Source organism: Culex quinquefasciatus, chromosome 1 (assembly GCF_015732765.1).
Source record: "Culex quinquefasciatus strain JHB chromosome 1, VPISU_Cqui_1.0_pri_paternal, whole genome shotgun sequence".
In the NCBI taxonomy this organism is placed as follows: domain Eukaryota; kingdom Metazoa; phylum Arthropoda; class Insecta; order Diptera; family Culicidae; genus Culex; species Culex quinquefasciatus.
In genome coordinates this window covers 16,562,137-16,580,569 of record NC_051861.1, presented here as the reverse complement: position 1 = coordinate 16,580,569, position 18,433 = coordinate 16,562,137, and the positions used below count along the sequence as shown (strand labels likewise).

Genomic DNA, 18,433 nt, shown 5'->3' with positions numbered 1-18,433 from the left:
TTTCTTGTTCAAATTGGCCGTTAAAAATTTGACTGATGATTTTCACCAAAGATTTGTGTTTGTTTGTCGATTTGCGGTTATAAATTATATCCAGCTGACCTAATTCTTGCACCCATTATTGCTTTTTTTCGCGATCAATGGAGAGTCAACGAAAATAAATTAATAAAACACATCACCATCAATTAATTTTTATGACTTTTTATTTCGCTCTTTTTCATTCTTTATTAATGTTAATTTCACTTACTTCTGGTTCACAATCGCAGTGTTTGCTTTTTGCCGCAAAGTTATTCTCGCGCCACTGTTGGTTTTTGTTTTTTTTTTTTTTCAATTTAATGTTGCACCCGAGGGGGACGTCACTCCGCGATAACACACTAAAACGCACAAAAACGAGCTCGAAAAGCATCAACGCTTCTCATCGTGCCGAGATTTCACATAACGCCACCTTAAAGCAAGTTATCGCAAGTTAACGCGCGTTAAAGCGATTTAAAGCGGTCAGCGACTGCTCGATTTTGAACTAAACAAAATCGTTCTTGCAGCCTTGCCATCTCAAATCGAGTAGTTTTTAATCGAGTTTGGCAACTCGGTGTTTGTTTTGCTTTTCCTGCAGTTTTTGTAAATAAACAAAGCAATCTGCAATCCGCGAGTTTATTTTTTTTCCCCCGCTCGGTGACAAAAACGCTGCAGGTTTGCCGCTCCGCCGGCGGTCCCAAGGGACAGGGGGAATATTCCCGAGTTCGCGGTACGAGGAGATGTTTCCACCGATGGCTGGGCCGGCGAATTCGGTTTGACGGAGCAGAAGCAAATGCTTCAGGTTTTGTGGAGGAGCCCGTAGAACCAGCAAAAGACGGTCGACATCTCGGTGGAGGAAGGACCGAGTGGAGATGATGGGGCACATGCAGGCCACGTACGACACGAACACGTTTGATTCTAGAGCGAATCGGGCGTTGGTGATCAACACGCCGGAAGAAGTTGATAGATTTTTGGGACCGTGAGGTGAATACTTGGATGAGGAACTTGTATCGAGGCCGAACGGGACCGAGCGGGTTGAGATCGCCGAGACACCAAGGATATTTCCGCCATCCGGTTGTTCCCCTGGCCCATCTTCTGCTGTACTGTAGCATGGACGCCCGGATCAAGATCGGAGAGTTTTACTACGAGTGGCGTTGCTTGCGAACCTGCTAGGGCCACCAGCAGGCCAGGCGGGGATAAGTTCGTGTCGGGTACATTTGCTACCTCAAGCTGTGGGCAACGAAACGGCGACGTCGTGTCACACGTTATCTCACGGAAGATACCGTTTTTCAGCCCGGATCACAGCAAGCAACACCTGCTAGTGGTGGGAACGTCCGACGTCCGCTAAGATCATCTGCGTGAGTAGGTTTTACAAAAAATATGGGATAAGAAATCTCAGATTTTCTTCTCTTATAGTGGGACACCCGCAGTGGCGACTTCGTCCAGGAGTACGAACGCCATCTGGGCACGATAAACTTCGGCGATTAAAACCAGCGACAGGAGAAACCTTGTACCGCGATGGCGACGGCAGAGTCTACGTCTGTTACACGGCCTTTACGAGCAGCAGAGTGTCACGTCAGTTTATCCGAATCTACCTGGAGGCTTTAGTGGTTTAATTTGGGTTCTTTTGCAGACTAACAGTTTCGCCATGCGCTGATTCTCGAGTTTCTCCTGCTCCTCGCGAATACGAATGTTCTCGCGGGTGCGTCCAATGGAGGTCCGCTGTTGAATCTGGACCACCGCGGGGACAGCACCAACAGTAATAGTTTGCCGGCACCGGTGCCTATGCTGGCGGAGTACTACAAGGAAGAGCAACTCCAAGCTGAACATTCCCGTCTGGCAGGGATGGAATAATCGCAAAAAAATCAATTTCGCTTGCGAACTTTCTTCAACCGCGAAAGAGAGAGGAGGCAAATCACGCATAATAAAATCACTCCAGAAATTCTCCAAGAAAATCAATCTGCTGATGATTTTTTGTGAATTTCCTTGTCAGCACCACTTAAAAATATTTATTTCACTTTGTTTACACACATTGCCCATCTACAAAATGTGACAGGTCATTTTTCGACGTGTGACGTTACACTTGCAAGTGTAGTAGTATAAAAGATGTTCCACTGAATAATCAAGATGATGACTTTTTTAGGTTCTTTTTACCGATCTTTCGTGCGCGAGAGAGGAGAGCCATGCTCCCTTTGGATTTTTTCTCTTGATGAGCATTCAAAGATTTTCTATTGATGATGATTATTCCATCGCTGCCGTCTGGCCTCATCGGAGGGACTCTTCCGCGCAGTAAAGTGACCGGTTACGATTGGTTCAACCTGATGCGAAAAAAGATGACCCATCGACACAAGTCCGATGGCCTGCAAAGTGCTGCTTCTGTTCCGTCTGCGCCATATCAACAACCACCATCCTCAAGCTGAACATGGCCACCAAGAAAATGCTGCGCATCGCTGATCCGTACTTCACTTAACGGCTACTTTTCGCTCATTTCGATCCGCAACCTGATCTACAAGCGTGGATTCGTCAAGCACCGACATTGCTGCATCACAATCACGGACAGGATCGAGCGCAAAACACCGTCAACCAGCTGGGCAGCATTCAGAGAAAGAGATCAACGGTTCAACTGCAGCGTTCAGCAAGGGCGGCAACTTCAAGTTGGACGTTCCCAAGCACTGCAGGGTACTGGTCCCGCGCAAGAAAATGCCCCACCCCGCGGCATGTACAGTTTGTGTGGAAAAGTTTTCTTGTTACCGTAGAACATCAACTTCCGTTTACGATTCCGCCCGATCCCGTCGCTTCTGATCAACCACGGTCCCGATCTTGCCTGTTTTCTCATCGAATTAAATTGATGTTAAATTGAATGAATTTATTAAAAAGATATTTTTTAAATACAGTTTAGTTTCCTTCAGATTTCACACTATTACACAGGACACGGAGGACGCACCTGGCCCAAGCGCAAGTCGACAAAACCATTGGCGTACGTTTCGGCAATTCGCAGGATCTGCTGGGGGACTGTCACGATACGCGCGAGTGGGAAGTACCCGGTGGTGAAGACGGAGTTGGGTTCCGCGGGGAGTTTGAACAGTTTGTTGAGAACATTATGCTCGTTTAACTCGCCGCCTCCGCATGTGCTCGCTTAGTTTGGCATTTTTTGCCGCATGCTGGGAGGACATGGAGCTCTCGAAAGCGCGCTTGGCCCGCGTTGGTTCAACTTTGGGATGACGCGGCCAATTCACTGCACCGAAGTTAGGTGGTCAACCTTCTGGTTGCCTAGCCTTGTCTTCAGGTAACAATCTTTGGGATGGATGACGTAGACGTAGGTTTTCCTCCAGTTCCCGCGTGGAACCACAATCAGCGGGTTGTTCAACGGCGGCTTCTTTCGGGACTTTTCATCGAGTTTGTCTATACAGGGGATTTTCTGGAAGATAATTAGGTTTAGAAGGAGTTTGAGATTTGGGATGATTGGCTGCTTACCGGAGCTACGGCGACAGTGACGGAGAAGTTAACCTTGTTAATTCCGCCGCTCTCCTTTTTTCGCGGAAAACGAGCTGCCTGTCTGCTGGAAGAACAGTCGAGCGATTGAAGAGGAGCAATTTGTACTGTTCATTAGGATTGACGCGGTCACCCGGGGTGGTTCCGGTGGTGGTGCTGGTAGCGTGGCCGATCTACGCCATCCGGACTCGTACTCGAATCCTGGTGCGACGTGGAGATCACCAGCCGCGTCGTATCTCCAAAAATCCTTTCGATCAACATGAAAAAGCTTCTCCAAAGTCCTCGGTCCCGCCAAGCCATCCAATCCTCTTCCAACTCCTCCCCGGAATGAATTACGGGCATCTGCTGTAGCAACTGACGAAGATCCCGCGTCCTCCAGGTCAACTCGGCGCCAGCTGAAATCACAGAGAGAAGATGTACGTTTTCTAAACCTAACTACTAATTCATCCTACCTGCAGCGGTTCGTTCGTCGATCAAAAATGCTCCAGCAACGCCATGTGATCCGTCGGGTCCGTGTTCGTGACCCCGACCTCCTTCGTCCGCGTCTCGGACGTGCGATGGCTGATAGTGGTTGTTCTGCCCTACACCAACCACACCGGTAACACGGTGACCACGGTGATGATTCTGGGTGCCACGCCGTTAAACAGCGGGTACGAATGCGCCTGAAGGTTGTTGTTGATCTTGTACTGCAGCTTGTTGGCGATAGCTTGGCTGTTGCCGCTAAAGAGAAAGAAGCGATTGTAGTTGGTATTCCGCTGTCGGTTGGACCGGCGCAGCTGGTTGATATTATCACTGCCGCGGAAGAAGTGAGCGCGGTTTGAAGCAGTCTGATCTGATCAGAGCCGGTTAAGTTGGTGTTGAAGGTTGATCCACCGCGGTCATCGACACCGGGGGCGAAAGTAGCTTGCTTACTGAACGCTTGAAGCGGTGATGTTGGCATTGGAGGCTCATCCTGGTTGGACCTGGCGAGGACTGCGTTGACATGGTGTTACCGGCCGTTGGCATCTTCGATGATGAAGAGAAGTTGCCAAACGAGGTTGGCAGACCCTTGGCTGTAAGATTTGAATCGGAGCGCAACAGTGGTCGGTGCACTGCCTGGCGTAATCGAGCTGCTCACACTAGAGGTCGCAGCTGGCAAGGGTTGTAGCAATCTAGAATGCAAAAAAAAACAAGAAAAAGTTTATTCCCCACCTTCGTCTGGTTTTGCACCATCCGGATCGTCTGGAAGATGCAAAATCATAGAAAATACATTCCTTCTCCAATAAGTTTTGCACCTTCCGGACTGTCCGGAAGGTCCAAAAACAAAGAAACAAATGATTCCCGGAACCACGTTTGCATCTTCCGGACAATCCGGAAGGGCTCAACATAAAAAAGACAACTTTGCCGGCAAAAGGAAAACCCTGGAATACAAACCCGTCACAAGCGCCGGATACGGTTCCGGCGGAAGATTTGTCCCTGACACTTTTCTTTCAAGAAGAAAGCAAAATACACTGCTCGAATGGTTTGACAACGAGAAATGTCATTTGCTTTTGACAGTTCTCGCTGTCAAAAAAATCGAGCAGTCTGAAGCGTGATCGCAACAAAAGGTAAGCCAAAAAGCAAGTTATCGCGGTTAACGCGAGTTAAAGCAAGTTAAAGCGGAAAAGCAAATGTTAGCGCTGCAAAGGTTTAAAAGGGGAGCTTTATCGCTCGGTGAACGCAGGAGTGACGTCCCCCTCGGTTGCACCTACTTTTTTTCTGTTTACATTATCCCGTCGCGCGAAATGAGATGGTTCATTGATTTTTTGGAATTTATTTAACCATTTTTCTCCGCAACGCCTCGCGAGCCTCGATAAAAAATAATACTGCGTTTATTTTTCCATTACGATCATAATTGGGTTTGCGTGGTGTGGTAACCGTTTATGATTTGTAGCCGTTTGTTGAAATCGCCGCGGGGGTTTTAGTTTTAAATTTGTTTCACCTATTTACAGGACGCTTTAAAACTGTTTTCTGCGATTTAAATTTGGAAAGAAAATTGAACGACCTGGCCACAGTGTTTCGTCCTTTGGCCGCTGCGTGGCGTACGCGTCATCGAGGAGTGAACTGTCAGTGTTCTCGTTTCGCTTTCTGACGTCTGTGAGAAAATATATTACACACATACTATCGGTACGTTCGTTTGAGAGCTAGTTCCACACTGAGTGCCGCACTCAGAGCTTCTTTGAAGAAACTTCCGCTAGTTCCGCACGAGTTTCACCGCCATCTTGGAACTGAAACTCTAGTAAAGCACTCGTTTTTTCAGTTTCACGCGAGTTCCACGCACACTGACAAATGACGTTCGATTAAACCAAAACTGGCACCGACGAGTGCGGCACTCAGTGCCGCACCGGCTCTTGAAACGAACGTACCATATGTCTGTAGGTGTTTGTGTGTGTGTGTGTGTCTTTCTGTATGCATCGATCTAGTGTCTTGCTATTGTTCTACTTCACAGAAAATAATTGCATTCCAGTTTCTCTCGTTTTGTTACAGTTTTTATTCTTCTTTTATTTGTTTTCGATTAATATCATTTGATGTAGGAATCATTCATCTGTCTTCAGTACAGCAATTGTATTAGTGTGTTGCGAAAAAAGTAGTTTTTCAAAAAAGGCTGCAAACAGGGAGTTGCGGGATTCGCGGATGCACAATCGGTAATTGGTAAGTAGAAAAATAAAATGTTTTTTGATGTTTTGTTTGCTTATCGGTAAGGTAGATTTAGGTCTTTATTCTTTTTTTTTGTTAGGGAGGTTTAGTTTTGCATCAAATCTTCGTAACAGTGGAAGCCTCAAACATTACTTTATTGACATGTTTCGAATTTGTGACGAACTAGAGAAAGGGACTTGGGGGCTGAGGAAGGGTATCGTTTTGCGTTATTTGTCTGCGTGCACAATGTTAGTCATATTATTTTGCGTGTATAAATAGAAGATCTCTGTTTTGCGAATGTGTTGGGCTGTGTAAGTGTGAGTGTGGTTTACAAGTTAAAAATAAACACCTTTCACAGTTGCACGACTCTCGTTTGCTTTTCCATAAATTTGATTTATTTAAAGATTAGAATCACATTCAACTTATTTGAATTAGTTGCTTTATTAGTTTTAGTTTCATCCATTCGCCTTAACTTTTAATATAATTTATGTATAAAATTAGTTCTTCTCGACAAGTTGAGTTATTTATAAGTTTTTTTCTGTTGATTTTCTTTGTTCAAAATTTATTCACAATAAAAGCTTTATCTTGTCACTTTGCGCCACCGCTCAAACTAATTTCATTATAGCTAGTTTGGAATGTATCACTATTTACATGATTACTTCTGTTAGTTACTGTGTAAATTACTTTATCCTACATCGTGTCAGTGTGGTTTGCGTGGGAATTTGGATGCATTCTCTCTCTTATCACTGAGTCTCAACAGAGTTGCGCACAATCTCCAAAAAGCGGGTTCATTAAAAAATGTGTTGTTGTTTGCAAATACGGCAAAAATTTCGATGAATTTAGACACCTTTTGTTTTTTCTATAAAACCGAGAATTGGTAAAATTTTGGCAGGTTTCTTTTGTTGATGGTTATTTTTTTCGATTTCTTTCGCGTATGAATTGCATGGAATGATTTGTTTCAGTGCAGCCGGAAATGTGACGTGTAGAGCAGCGCTGCAATCGCGTGTGGGTGCTGTCAAAACGTGTCTGCCCAGCAGTTTTGAGCTGTCAGGGTTGAGTGAGGTGCTTGGCCATCGCTAACGCAGAATGTTAGTGAAAGAATTTGTGATGAGTCCAACGCTTTTCTACGAATTCTACCTTTTTATTCAAGATCTACTTGTTCTGATATGCTTCCATTCGAGAAAATAGGTCGTGTAAATATCAGATCCACAAGTATCCGTCTAGTTTTGATTGATCGCGATCGGTGATTGATGTGTGCTGCTTTCTTTATCTTCCCGTAAAATGTTCTTGGCACTTGATAAAAACAGAAACTAATCTGGTTCTTTTATTTTGGAGAAGGGGTTGTATTAAAATCAGGGAGTTCTTTGTTTTAAAATCGATATGAACACGAGGGCCGCCGGCGCCTGCAGCGGCCCTCCCTCGGGGTGACTAATTCGCGCTAACTATGCTGCCTAAGCCTAAGGTTATCTGTCCAGGTTCTCTGCGTCCGACACCATGACCTCCATGTCCGAGGGCAGCGGATCGTTGGAGGGCCACTCGAAGGCCTGTCGTTCGTCGCAGGATGACGTGTGTGGCCTCCGATCCGGAGGGCCGGTTGGTTTGGGGCCACTTTTCGCCACGTTCAGCGAAGTCTGCCGGCTGAGGATGAGGTTGTGGTTGTTGGAGGTCGACGGGCCGCCGCCGGATCTACTACTGCTACTGGGACCTATACTACTGCGCCGTTGGGCGCCACTTCCGGAGCTACCGGAAGCCGGAAGGTTATTACTACTGGAGGTTCGGGCGATTTTCTGCTTCTTGATGCTGCTGCTATCTACTGGTTTGACACTGGTACTATGCCGCCGTCCGATGGACGGTTCGTGGGGTGGTTCTTGGTTGAGATACTGGCTTGAGGAGCCCTGCCGCTTCATAGAGTGGAGGTTCGACGTGGATCCGGAGTGCCGCTGGTGCAGACTGGTCGAGCTGGATCGTCGCTTCTCGGCGAAGCTGTTTCGCTTGATGCTGCCGGTTCGCTTGGCCAGGTTCGTTGTGCTCGATCGGATGAGACTTTCGGTGCTTTCACCGCCGATGGCACCACCGTACGACCGACGATGTTTGTCACGTTCCCGGCTGTTGGTGCTACTGCCAGGCCGTTGATGGTTGAGGTGCGCCGCCCCCGGATGGACTATATTGCTACCACTAGCGCTACGGTTGATGCGAAACGTGGCCGTGTTGATGGGCGCTGGAGGAGGCACTGAGTTGGGCAGTTCGGTCGAGCCAAACTGAAGATTCTCGTACACGTGAGGGTCGGTCGTGGTTGGGACCGGTCCACCGTCCGGAGCTACGTTCCGTGGATTCAACGTCTCGTAGTTTGGCTCGGACATGATCGGCATTACGTCGTCCAGTGCCGGCCGTACCAGAATCGCTGGCCGGCCCCGTTGGGACTCCGATTGGATGGCAGCGGCCACCCGCTTTCGGTCGACCATTCGACCCTTCCGCTTGCCCACGGGACCAGCCACGATGTGGGTCTTGACGGAGGGATCGTTTTTGGACAGCTTTAAGCTGAACTTGAACGGCGGCTTGTACACCACCTGAAGTCGAACCTTCTCGTTGATGTTTCCGACCGACTTGGTCTTCACGCGGGTCTTCTTCGGCGATCGTTGCTGTGGTGCAGGTTGTGCCAGCTGTGGCACCGCCGTCCCGGTCGTCAAATGCTCCGGCGTCGATTGGCTCTTGTTCATGATGTTGGTGATTTTGGAAGCATGCTCAAACTGGTTCGTGGCGTTTGTCACGATCGGAGACTCCAGCAACCAGCGGTGAACCTTTCCGAACGTGTTTGTATGACCGTGCGCATCGGTTCGACTCGAATAGTCGATTACTTCTTTGTGTTTTGATTTGGTCTTCTTTTTCTTCTGCTTCACCACTGGTTCCTTCACCGGTGACTCATCCGAGGGTACGCCGGGTTGCGCCCCAGCACTGGATCGCTTCTTTTTCTTCTTCAACAACTTCTTAGGACTATCCGTTCCACCAGTGGTCGTCGTCGTAGTCTTGCCGACGTGTCGCTTGACCTGCTTAATGACCACCGCGGCCGGGTTGTTCGTTGACGACCTGGACAGATGGAACCGGTCCTTGGAGGTGGACGGAATCATTGTCACCGGATTTCCGGCTGCCGCTGCCGTAGTGACAACTCCGCCATTCGGACCATTGGCTGTGGCGAGCAGCTGCTTCGGAACGCCGGCCACTAGCACTTGCTGACCGTTCTGACCCGGCGGAAGGGGACCCGTTTTGGAGCCCTTGCCCGAACGCTCGCCGCGGACCTTTTTCTTCAGTGGAACCTTGGTTCGGACGGCCGTGTGCACTATGACGCCGTTGTTGTCCTCCGGCAGCCGGACCGTCTCCGTGGTCGCCGAGTGGATGATCGTGACCGTCTTGAGCTTGAGGCTTGTCCGCTTGCCCAGCAATTTCGCGCTCAGTACCTGTGTAAGGGGGAAGAAAGGGAAGAAGTATTGTAAGGGCAAGTTTGGACAAAAGACTGTTTTGAAGATCGCCAAAAAGAAGGGTGTCGGACTAGCAAGACTACCGGAGCTTCGAGCGGAACTAGCGGCCATTTTGTCGGAGTTGGGGAGGAACCTCTTGAAAACTCACAATAACTCTCAATGTCCAGCGGAATGTCCTTCCACTTGCGCAGCGAGTGGCGTGTCTTCTGAGAAGATCCGAACGAAACCAGTGTAAAGTCGGTGCGTTGTTAACAAGTTGGAAGGATGCTTACCAATAGGGCTAGAATGATGACCGCTACCAGGGCAACTGCCGGCCAGTTGGACACGACCCACTTCTTGAAGCTGGCGATGCTCTCCTCGGAGAGGAGCAGCTTCCGGAGGGTTGCCAGCGGTCCCGATGGGTCCACTTCACGGCACTTTTGCGACACGTCGCAGTACCCGTTGTAGTCGTTGCACGGAGTCCCAGGTTTGGCGTACATATCCGGCACGTCGAACGGTGGCTCGTTCCACTCGAACGAGCTGAGGCAGGGCTTGTCCTCGCCAGGTTGCTTGCAGCACAGCTCGCACGCCCGGATGGCCGGATCGTTCGGACCGACCGCGCACTGGCACGACTCCAGCCCGTACGCCAGACAGATCGAGCCGGTGCACTCGCCCATGTAGCACACGTACTCCTTGTTGCAGATCGTCTTGTTGGGCTTGTTAACGGACGCCGGACACACCGGCATCGTGCCGTCGCAGAACGCCGGATCGCGACATCCGTTGTCCTCGCGGCACTTGTCGCCGAGCTTCAGCGTGCACTCCAGCGTACAGCACGGACCCTGCGACGGACTGCACTGCGATCTGTGAAGGAGGGAGATATCGATTAATCATCAGAGTATCGACTAACCCGAACCCCAATACACTTACTTCGGCGTCAACGTGCACGGCTTCTGGTCGATACGGGGATGTCTGGACATCGGGTAACAACAGGAATCCTTGCAGTCCTCTTCCCAGCCGCAGTCGCACTGCTCACCCGGCTCCACCACGCCGTTGCCGCAGATCGATGCCTGGGGTTCTGTAACGAAAGAAAAAATTAAGGACGGTTAAGCAACGGTGGTCTCAATCAACCCGGACAGAATCCCATTACCGGTGAAGCACCCCTTCGCGCTGCGGGCCTTCGCGTTCAGCACCGGTTCGATGGCCTTGAGCGAGCACGGCGAAAACTTGTTGTTGTTGCGCTTGTCGCCGGACGTGGCCCGGGCGAACATGATAAAGTTGCCGTCCTCGCCGCCCGGCGTGCACTGCTCCGGGTCGTGCTGGAACAGGAAAAACAAGCGCAATTATTGTAGCATCGTGTTGGAGGGGAAATTAAGTCGCGCCAATTATCGTTCCGGAGCGTAACATAACCTGCAATATTCAACATGTGACCGGATTTGAGGAAAACGGAACCGGACCCGAAAGGGTGTGTACATAACTCACGTTGAGTGAAATGGGTCATAACCTGAGCAGGGAGAGGGGCAGGGTTAGGACAGGTTGGCTCCCGTGGGGAAAATAACGAAATATGACCGTCCGACGGACAGCCTGTATGCAAATAGTGAGCGAAAGTGGTCCGACGTTTATTTTGTGCCCCGGAATGTGTATGTGTGTATGGTGGTTTTGGCAAGTGCCATAAATGAATTAGATTTTGTGAAATTGCTTTCCATTTATGAATGGGATTAGGCTGGGTAAAGTGTCATAAGTGGAACCTAGTTCATGGACTTGCTTTACGACGAATTTCGCCGGGGGAAACGGTCGTTTTTGTGATCATATTTCTCAAAAGCTTGAAATTCCTGCACCTTCATTTTGACAACTGAAACACTTGTCAATGGCGCTACACGTTTATGCGAGGTTGGACGTTGGAACCAACTCCTGCCAAAACTTTACACGCTTAGATAAAACTACGCAAATTTGGCTTTAGAACTTTCCTATTTCAAAGGGAGCCTTCTTTTATAACGTAACGCATTTGGTGGGAAGGAGGCCGGGGGTCGTAGGCCGTGTCCAAAAAGATGTTTTTGCGTAACGTTATAAAAGAACGTTCCCTAAATGCATTATATGCTGCTTGGCTGGTATCACAACAGAATAATTCCAGCTTTCGGCTAGCTACCATAATAGAATTATGAATAGTTTCGTGCCTCTCAAAAGGGCACTTCTGGACCGGAAAATTCGTACTTTACTAATTTATTTAATGCACCTTCTGGGGGCTGCTCACAGGTGGTAATGTTCTCGTCAGCATGCTCAAACAGCTATGAACTGACGGTAATAGCATAACGCTGATGCACCGCTTTCCAGCCCCGAGGCCGTTTCCGTGAGTGAGAAGGATCAGACTCAATGCAATGTATGAACATCCCTGTCCAGTGAACAATTCGAGTACTAATTGTGCCGTGTATGTAGGTGTATTTGCCTTCCATTTTGAAAATTAGATGTGCAAACATGTTGCATCGGGAGACTTCGCCCGAGCTAATCAATTCCGACAAGCTGCAACATCATCATCTGTATATTTGGTGAATCAATTGCGAATCCGATGATGTATGCAGAAAATTCCGGCAGACAGGTGTGAAGAGCTAGAAAGAGAGCTCACACCTGCTGAGCTTCAGAGCAAAAAGGTTGAACCCGTCAAAAGCAGGTCACCAAATTTCGGAGGATGCACACTTGTGCACGGAGAGATCGATTTTTGTTCGATTGTTCACCCCTCCAAAATCGTTGCCATACAGCGAACTGGCCGAGACGAGCCGGAAATTGAAGTAAGGGTTGGCACACGACGTAATCGAAATGGAAATGCATCGAGAGATTGAAGAGTATGACGGGTGATGGTCCACATCGGAAGTGTCTGTGTTCCAGCGTTAGAAAATGGATGTGGATATTTGATGGAAAATTGCATTGCGGGGTCAGTACAAGAGGCGCATATCTTTCGAAATTGTGGATACATCATGACATGAAATTTTAGTTGAAAAAACTTATTATCCGCGCACCACCAAACTGGAGTGCGCATCTCTTCTGTTGCGCGAAAAAATCTATAGGGCCGTACAAAAATTAAGTGGTTTATCGTAAGCGTGTACATCAGCCTGTGGCGCAACAGGCTTTGACAGGTTGCGCTCGTATTTTGGTTTTTGTCTGCCCTCACAATATTTCTGAGTAGGCCGAGTAGGCTCGATGTTGCGAAAGCGAATTAAATAGTACCCTCAATATGAGTGATTTTACTTGAAAGTGTAGGCACTACACGTTTGACAGTTCAACAGGTGTCAGTTTGTTTTGAAAGCAGCAAGAAAGTTAGCTGTGTCATTATTACTAAATTTTCCGAGCTTTTGAGAAATATGATCACAATATCCGGCGCAACATTGTTCCTGACTGCGACTGCCTCTTCGGCAGCCAGGAGTCGAGTGGAAATTTTCCTCGTCAAGCTGCGACGCCAACAAAGTGTTTCTCCTCGTTACTGTCACCGTCAGTTCAGCACTTTGTTCCGTCTTCCCTGGGTGGGGATCATCATCAACAAGGAACATTTTAGTGCACAGCAATTTTGCTGCGATATTGTGCAGCCAGTTGGACGGAAACACACAAAGTTATCGAGCTATACTTTTCATAAAATTTATTCCCCAAGCGAACGCGCGGGACGGAGGGAATGTCCGCCTCCGGGTCCGAATTTATGGACTTGATTAGTGCCTTCTCACTTTGTCAGTTTTTATTTCGTGCCACGGACACGGACGTCGTGGCCAACTATAAAAATGGCGGACAGCAACAAAAACGAGCCATAAAAGAAAGTCGGACTGGAGGGTCAGCCGGAAATTTATTACAATCATTATTGAACCATAAATTGTTAGCTCCTTCGCGCAACGTCCGGGGGTTGCACTTCACTTCCGGGGGCCTAAATATATACTTTTTTTGTGTTCCGTTGGAGGAAGGAAGCTATCTCGCAGGAAGTGCAACCGGTTGCACGTGTGGCTTCGCGCGAAGAGGCAATTGGGGAAAATTATGCCTGATGAATTGAGTCCAAAATAACAACTTTGACGACCGGAAGTGGGCTGTCCCTCCCCGAAGGACAGTGCTCATTTGTCAATAAGCGAGAGTTCTATACCGCGGCAGGTCGACCATAAAGAAGTCACCTGGACTTGGGGCCCATCATGGCAAACGATTTATGCCAGGTGATTAATTTCCGGTCCGGCCACAAATGGGCGCGGACAATGGCAGGAAGCTTAGTTAGTCCTCGCTGCTTTCTCTTTGAATTGTGGTGGTGGTGGTGGTGGTGGTGGTAATAAAGTGATTTAATGGGGACCGTGGTCATTTGGGCGCGTAACTCCAGGGCAAATTGGTCGATTGGGAAATGGTTGTTAATTCAGTGCGAGGGGGGGAATTGTAATAATGGGGATGGAAAAGTTGTAATTTAAAGTTATTGTTGAACTCGGTTGGTTTTTTGTAGTAGACCTTCGGGCTAGCAACTGGTGTGAATCAACGTGAATTTCAGAATAGAAACACCGAAGCGGGCAAAAAAAGTTTACAGCAGGATTTTGAATGGAAAAGTTATTACAATTGCCTGACAGGATACAAATAGAGTCTGGAACTCGTTACACGACCGAATCATGTACTCTCGAAAGTTTTTATCGGTAGAATGGCGTTAATTATGAGAGAAAGTCACATGTGAAAATTATTAAGTGACAGTGACAAGACAATTAAAATTATCAGACATTTGTTATTTTTTATTTTCATGTGGGTAGAAAAACAAATTTTCTTAGCATCTTTTTTCAAAATCTTGCAAAAACAATTATGCAGTAAATCCACGTTTCTACTAAACTGCCTAAAATTGGGTTATCTCAACAACTAAAATTTCAATAGTGGTGTTGTCAAATCTTTTCCGGACGGCTCACCCGTACATACGATTTCCATCGTAAAACCACACCAAAGTGGACTCAAACTTGACCCAGTTTCGTAGCAAAAGCACTCTTACCACAGTAGTAAAGCACTCTTCTTGGTTCACAAACAATTGACCAAGCAAAACTGAAAATTTCTTCTTTGCCATACAGGCCGGGCATTTTCCTGCGGTTGTCGGCCAAAGTTCCGACTGTGAGCGCATACCTGTGGTGGTGTTTTTTCCCTTCTGGACATAAAGCCAGACAGAATGCACATTTCGTTCGTATAAATGCCAGGGATGTTTAGTTGTAGATATGGCAAACACATCCAGTTTTATAAAAAGTACAAATTTGATTTGTGACAATTGCGAAAAATTAGTTTGTGCAACTAGTTGCAAAATATTACTATTTTCAGCGCGAGTTGAAGGACATCGATTTGAAAAATGAATGAGAAATGAGCTATTTGAAATGAGCGTGTAGATTCTCTGTAACCCATATACACGTCCAATGCCATCCATTTTGTCAGAACTGAGTGTTATTATTTCACTTAAATCTAAATGAATTTTGTCAGTTTGCGATTAATTTTGAATGAACTTTTATTGTATGATCAGTTCCTAGCTGGACTCGGTCGCTGGAAACGACCGGCGACTCAACGACCGACGAACTAGGCGGCGGGCCAAATGCGGGCATAAAAATGTCAAAATCTCTTCCCCCCTCACTTCGTCTCACCATCCAGCTGCAGCTTTGTTGACAAACAAACGGAGCACGCGGTCGCACTTAACCATGTCAATTATTTTTGCAGAATGATGTATTAGAATGATGCTTTGAAGTTTTGCATTATTTGCGGCTTTGTTTTGTGGAATAAATTTTGTTATAATGACCAAAAACCCAAATAGGAGGGCCGAGGTACCCCAACGGAATCCGGAATATCTCCGGTAAAAGTGGACCATATTCGTCCCCCATCTGACAGTTAAAAATATTGACAAATCTGGATCTTTTGCAACCAGAAGCATCCAAATTGGTCGATTCTCTTCAAAGTTGTGAGATTTTTAAGAAAAAAAAAATAGGGGTCAAATGACTACCCGAGCGTTTGAGTGTTATTCACAAATAAAACCGAATTGAATTGAATTCAACCATAATTACAACTGACCTTTTTCAAGCAACTTAGTGTACCCAAATCCGTTCCAGTCCATAGCGGGATCAGATTTTGACCTCCCCGGACACAAACCGTCAAGTCAGCCCAGGCCCACACACGAAACTGTGACTTTTCCACCGGCTGCATAAATCCAGGCGCCGCCGCCGCCTGCCAGAACACGTCAGTTGCGCTGGGATGCCAGTTTGTTTACATTTACCCCTTTCGCCTTCTTGGATGTACCTATACACACAACAACACAAATAAATGACTCCCGACGACAGTGAAAAACTAGTCCTTTTCGTGGTCTTTCAGAGCATTTTGTATGCAAGTCAGTCGACGGATGACCGACGACGACGGTGTTCTACAGGGGGCGGAAGTTCCGGAAGAAGGTAGCGTGTGGGAGAGGGGAGGTAGTCACACCAGGAAAGTAGTAAAATGAAATATTACCCTTTTTGTGCGGTGAAAGCTTTTCACCGGAGCTTTTTCCTTCGCAGCAACCGGAGGAAGTCGGACAAACCCGAGTAACGGGTCGGGTGATAGTTTTAATCCCCGTGTTCAACGTGGGATTTATTTGAAAATAATTTACTGCTAATACGGGATAAATAAGAGGACGCTGTTTGTAGCGGTCAACAGAGCTTCGTGCGTGTTTAGTGTTTGTATAGAGTTGGTCAGTTGAGCAATTCTCTACGAAATCGGTCTTTTTTCTTCAATTTTAATTTTTGTATTTTTAAATCCAACTGAAACTTTTTTGGTGCCTTCGGTATGCCCAAAGAAGCCATTTTGCATCATTAGTTTGTCCATATAATTTTCCATACAAATTTGGCAGCTGTCCATACAAAAGTGATGTATGAAAATTCAAAAATCTGTATCTTTTGAAGGAATTTTTTGATCGATTTGGTGTCTTCGGCAAAGTTGTAGGTATGGATACGGACTACACTGGAAAAAATAATACACGGTAAAAAAATTTGGTGATTTTTTATTTAACTTTATCACTAAAACTTGATTTACAAAAAAACACTATTTTTAATTTTTTTTATTTTTTGATATGTTTTAGAGGACATAAAATGCCAACTTTTCAGAAATTTCCAGGTTGTGCAAAAAATCATTGACCGAGTTATGAATTTTTTAATCAATACTGATTTTTTCAAAAAATCGAAATTTTTCTCGTAAAAATTTTTTAACTTCATTTTTCGATGTAAAATCAAATTTGCAATAAAAAAGTACTTTAGTGAAATTTTGATAAAGTGCACCGATTTCAAGTTATAGCCATATTTAAGTGACTTTTTTGAAAATAGCCGCAGTTTTTCATTTTTTTAAATTAGTGCACATGTTTGCCCAGTTTTGAAAAAAATATTTTTGAAAAGCTGAGAAAATTCTCTATATTTTGCTTATTCGGACTTTGTTGATACGACCTTTAGTTGCTGAGATATTGAAATGCAAAGGTTTAAAAACAGGAAAATTGATGTTTTCTAAGTTTCACCCAAACAACCCACCATTTTTTATCGTCAATATCTCAGCAACTAATGGTCCGATTTTCAATGTTAATATATGAAACGATTGTGAAATTTTCCGATCTTTTCGAAAAAAATATTTTCGGAATTTTCAAATCAAGACTAACATTTTAAAAGGGCGTAATATTGAATGTTTGGCCTTTTTGAAATGTTAGTCTTGATTTGAAAATTCCGAAAATATTTTTCGAAAAGATCGGAAAATTTCACGAATGTTTCATATATTAACATTGAAAATCGGACCATTAGTTGCTAAGATATTAAAGATAGAAAATGGTGGGTTGTTTGGGTGAAACTTAGAAAACATCAATTTTCCTGTTTTTAAACCTTTGCATTGCAATATCTCAGCAACTAAAGGTCGTATCAACAAAGTCCGAATAAGCAAAATATAGAGAATTTTCTCAGCTTTTCAAAAATATTTTTTCAAAACTGGGCAAACATGTGCACTAATTTTAAAAATGAAAACTGCGACTATTTTCAAAAAGTCACTTAAATATGGCTATAACTTGAAAACGGTGCACTTTATCAAAATTTCACTAAAGTACTTTTTATTGCAAATTTGATTTTACATCGAAAAATGAAGTTAAAAATTTTTACGAGCAAAATTTCGATTTTTGAAAAATCAGTATTGATTAAAAATTCATAACTCGGTCAATGATTTTTGCACAACCTGAAATTTCTGAAAAGTTGGCATTTTATGTCCTCTAAAACATATCAAAATAAAAAAATTAAAAATAGTGTTTTTGTAAATCAAGTTTTAGTGATAAAGTTAAATAAAAAATCACCAAATTTTTTTACCGTGTATTATTTTTTCCAGTGTAGTCCGTATCCATACCTACAACTTTGCCGAAGACACCAAATCGATCAAAAAATTCCTTCAAAAGATACAGATTTTTGAATTTTCATACATCACTTTTGTATGGACAGCTGCCAAATTTGTATGGAAAATTATATGGACAAACTAATGATGCAAAATGGCTTCTTTGGGCATACCGAAGGCACCAAAAAAGTTTCAGTCGGATTAAAAAATACAAAAAAAATCGAATGACCGAAATCCTAGAGAACTGCTCAGTTGGTAAATTATTGCTGGAATGTTGCTAAATTGAAATTCAAGAAACTACGATTTAATTATGCAGAAAAGGTGAACAAAATAAACAAGAAATTTGAAAAAGTACCAGACATACTGTTTGGGTAGAACCAACGCAGTGTGTAGAATTTGACTTAAACCCCTTAACCGTGTACAGTCCACTTCCCAACACAACATCACACACACACACACACACTGACACAGAAAAGGCCCAGTAA

General features: G+C 45.4%; 1 protein-coding gene and 1 long non-coding RNA gene across 3 annotated transcripts in view; one reads left to right on the top strand and one right to left on the bottom strand.

Moving 5' to 3' along the window:
* The first annotated feature begins 527 nt into the window (after nucleotides 1-527).
* LOC119765214 lies at nucleotides 528-1,886 on the top strand. The gene is made up of 3 exons (XR_005276574.1): nucleotides 528-1,367; nucleotides 1,426-1,584; nucleotides 1,643-1,886. It is a non-coding gene; the product is annotated as an uncharacterized LOC119765214 (long non-coding RNA).
* Nucleotides 1,887-5,220: 3,334 nt separating this feature from the next.
* Nucleotides 5,221-18,433, bottom strand: part of LOC6051155 — a 263,249-nt gene continuing 250,036 nt past the window's right edge. For both annotated transcript variants that reach the window (XM_038248624.1, XM_038248626.1), the window contains exons 10-13: nucleotides 10,756-10,924; nucleotides 10,536-10,683; nucleotides 9,902-10,469; nucleotides 5,221-9,608 (exon numbers count right to left, since the gene is read on the bottom strand). In XM_038248624.1, the coding sequence (XP_038104552.1) occupies nucleotides 7,620-9,608; nucleotides 9,902-10,469; nucleotides 10,536-10,683; nucleotides 10,756-10,924 (2,874 nt within the window). In that variant the 3' untranslated portion in view covers nucleotides 5,221-7,619. The remainder of the gene's footprint in view (nucleotides 9,609-9,901; nucleotides 10,470-10,535; nucleotides 10,684-10,755; nucleotides 10,925-18,433) is intronic.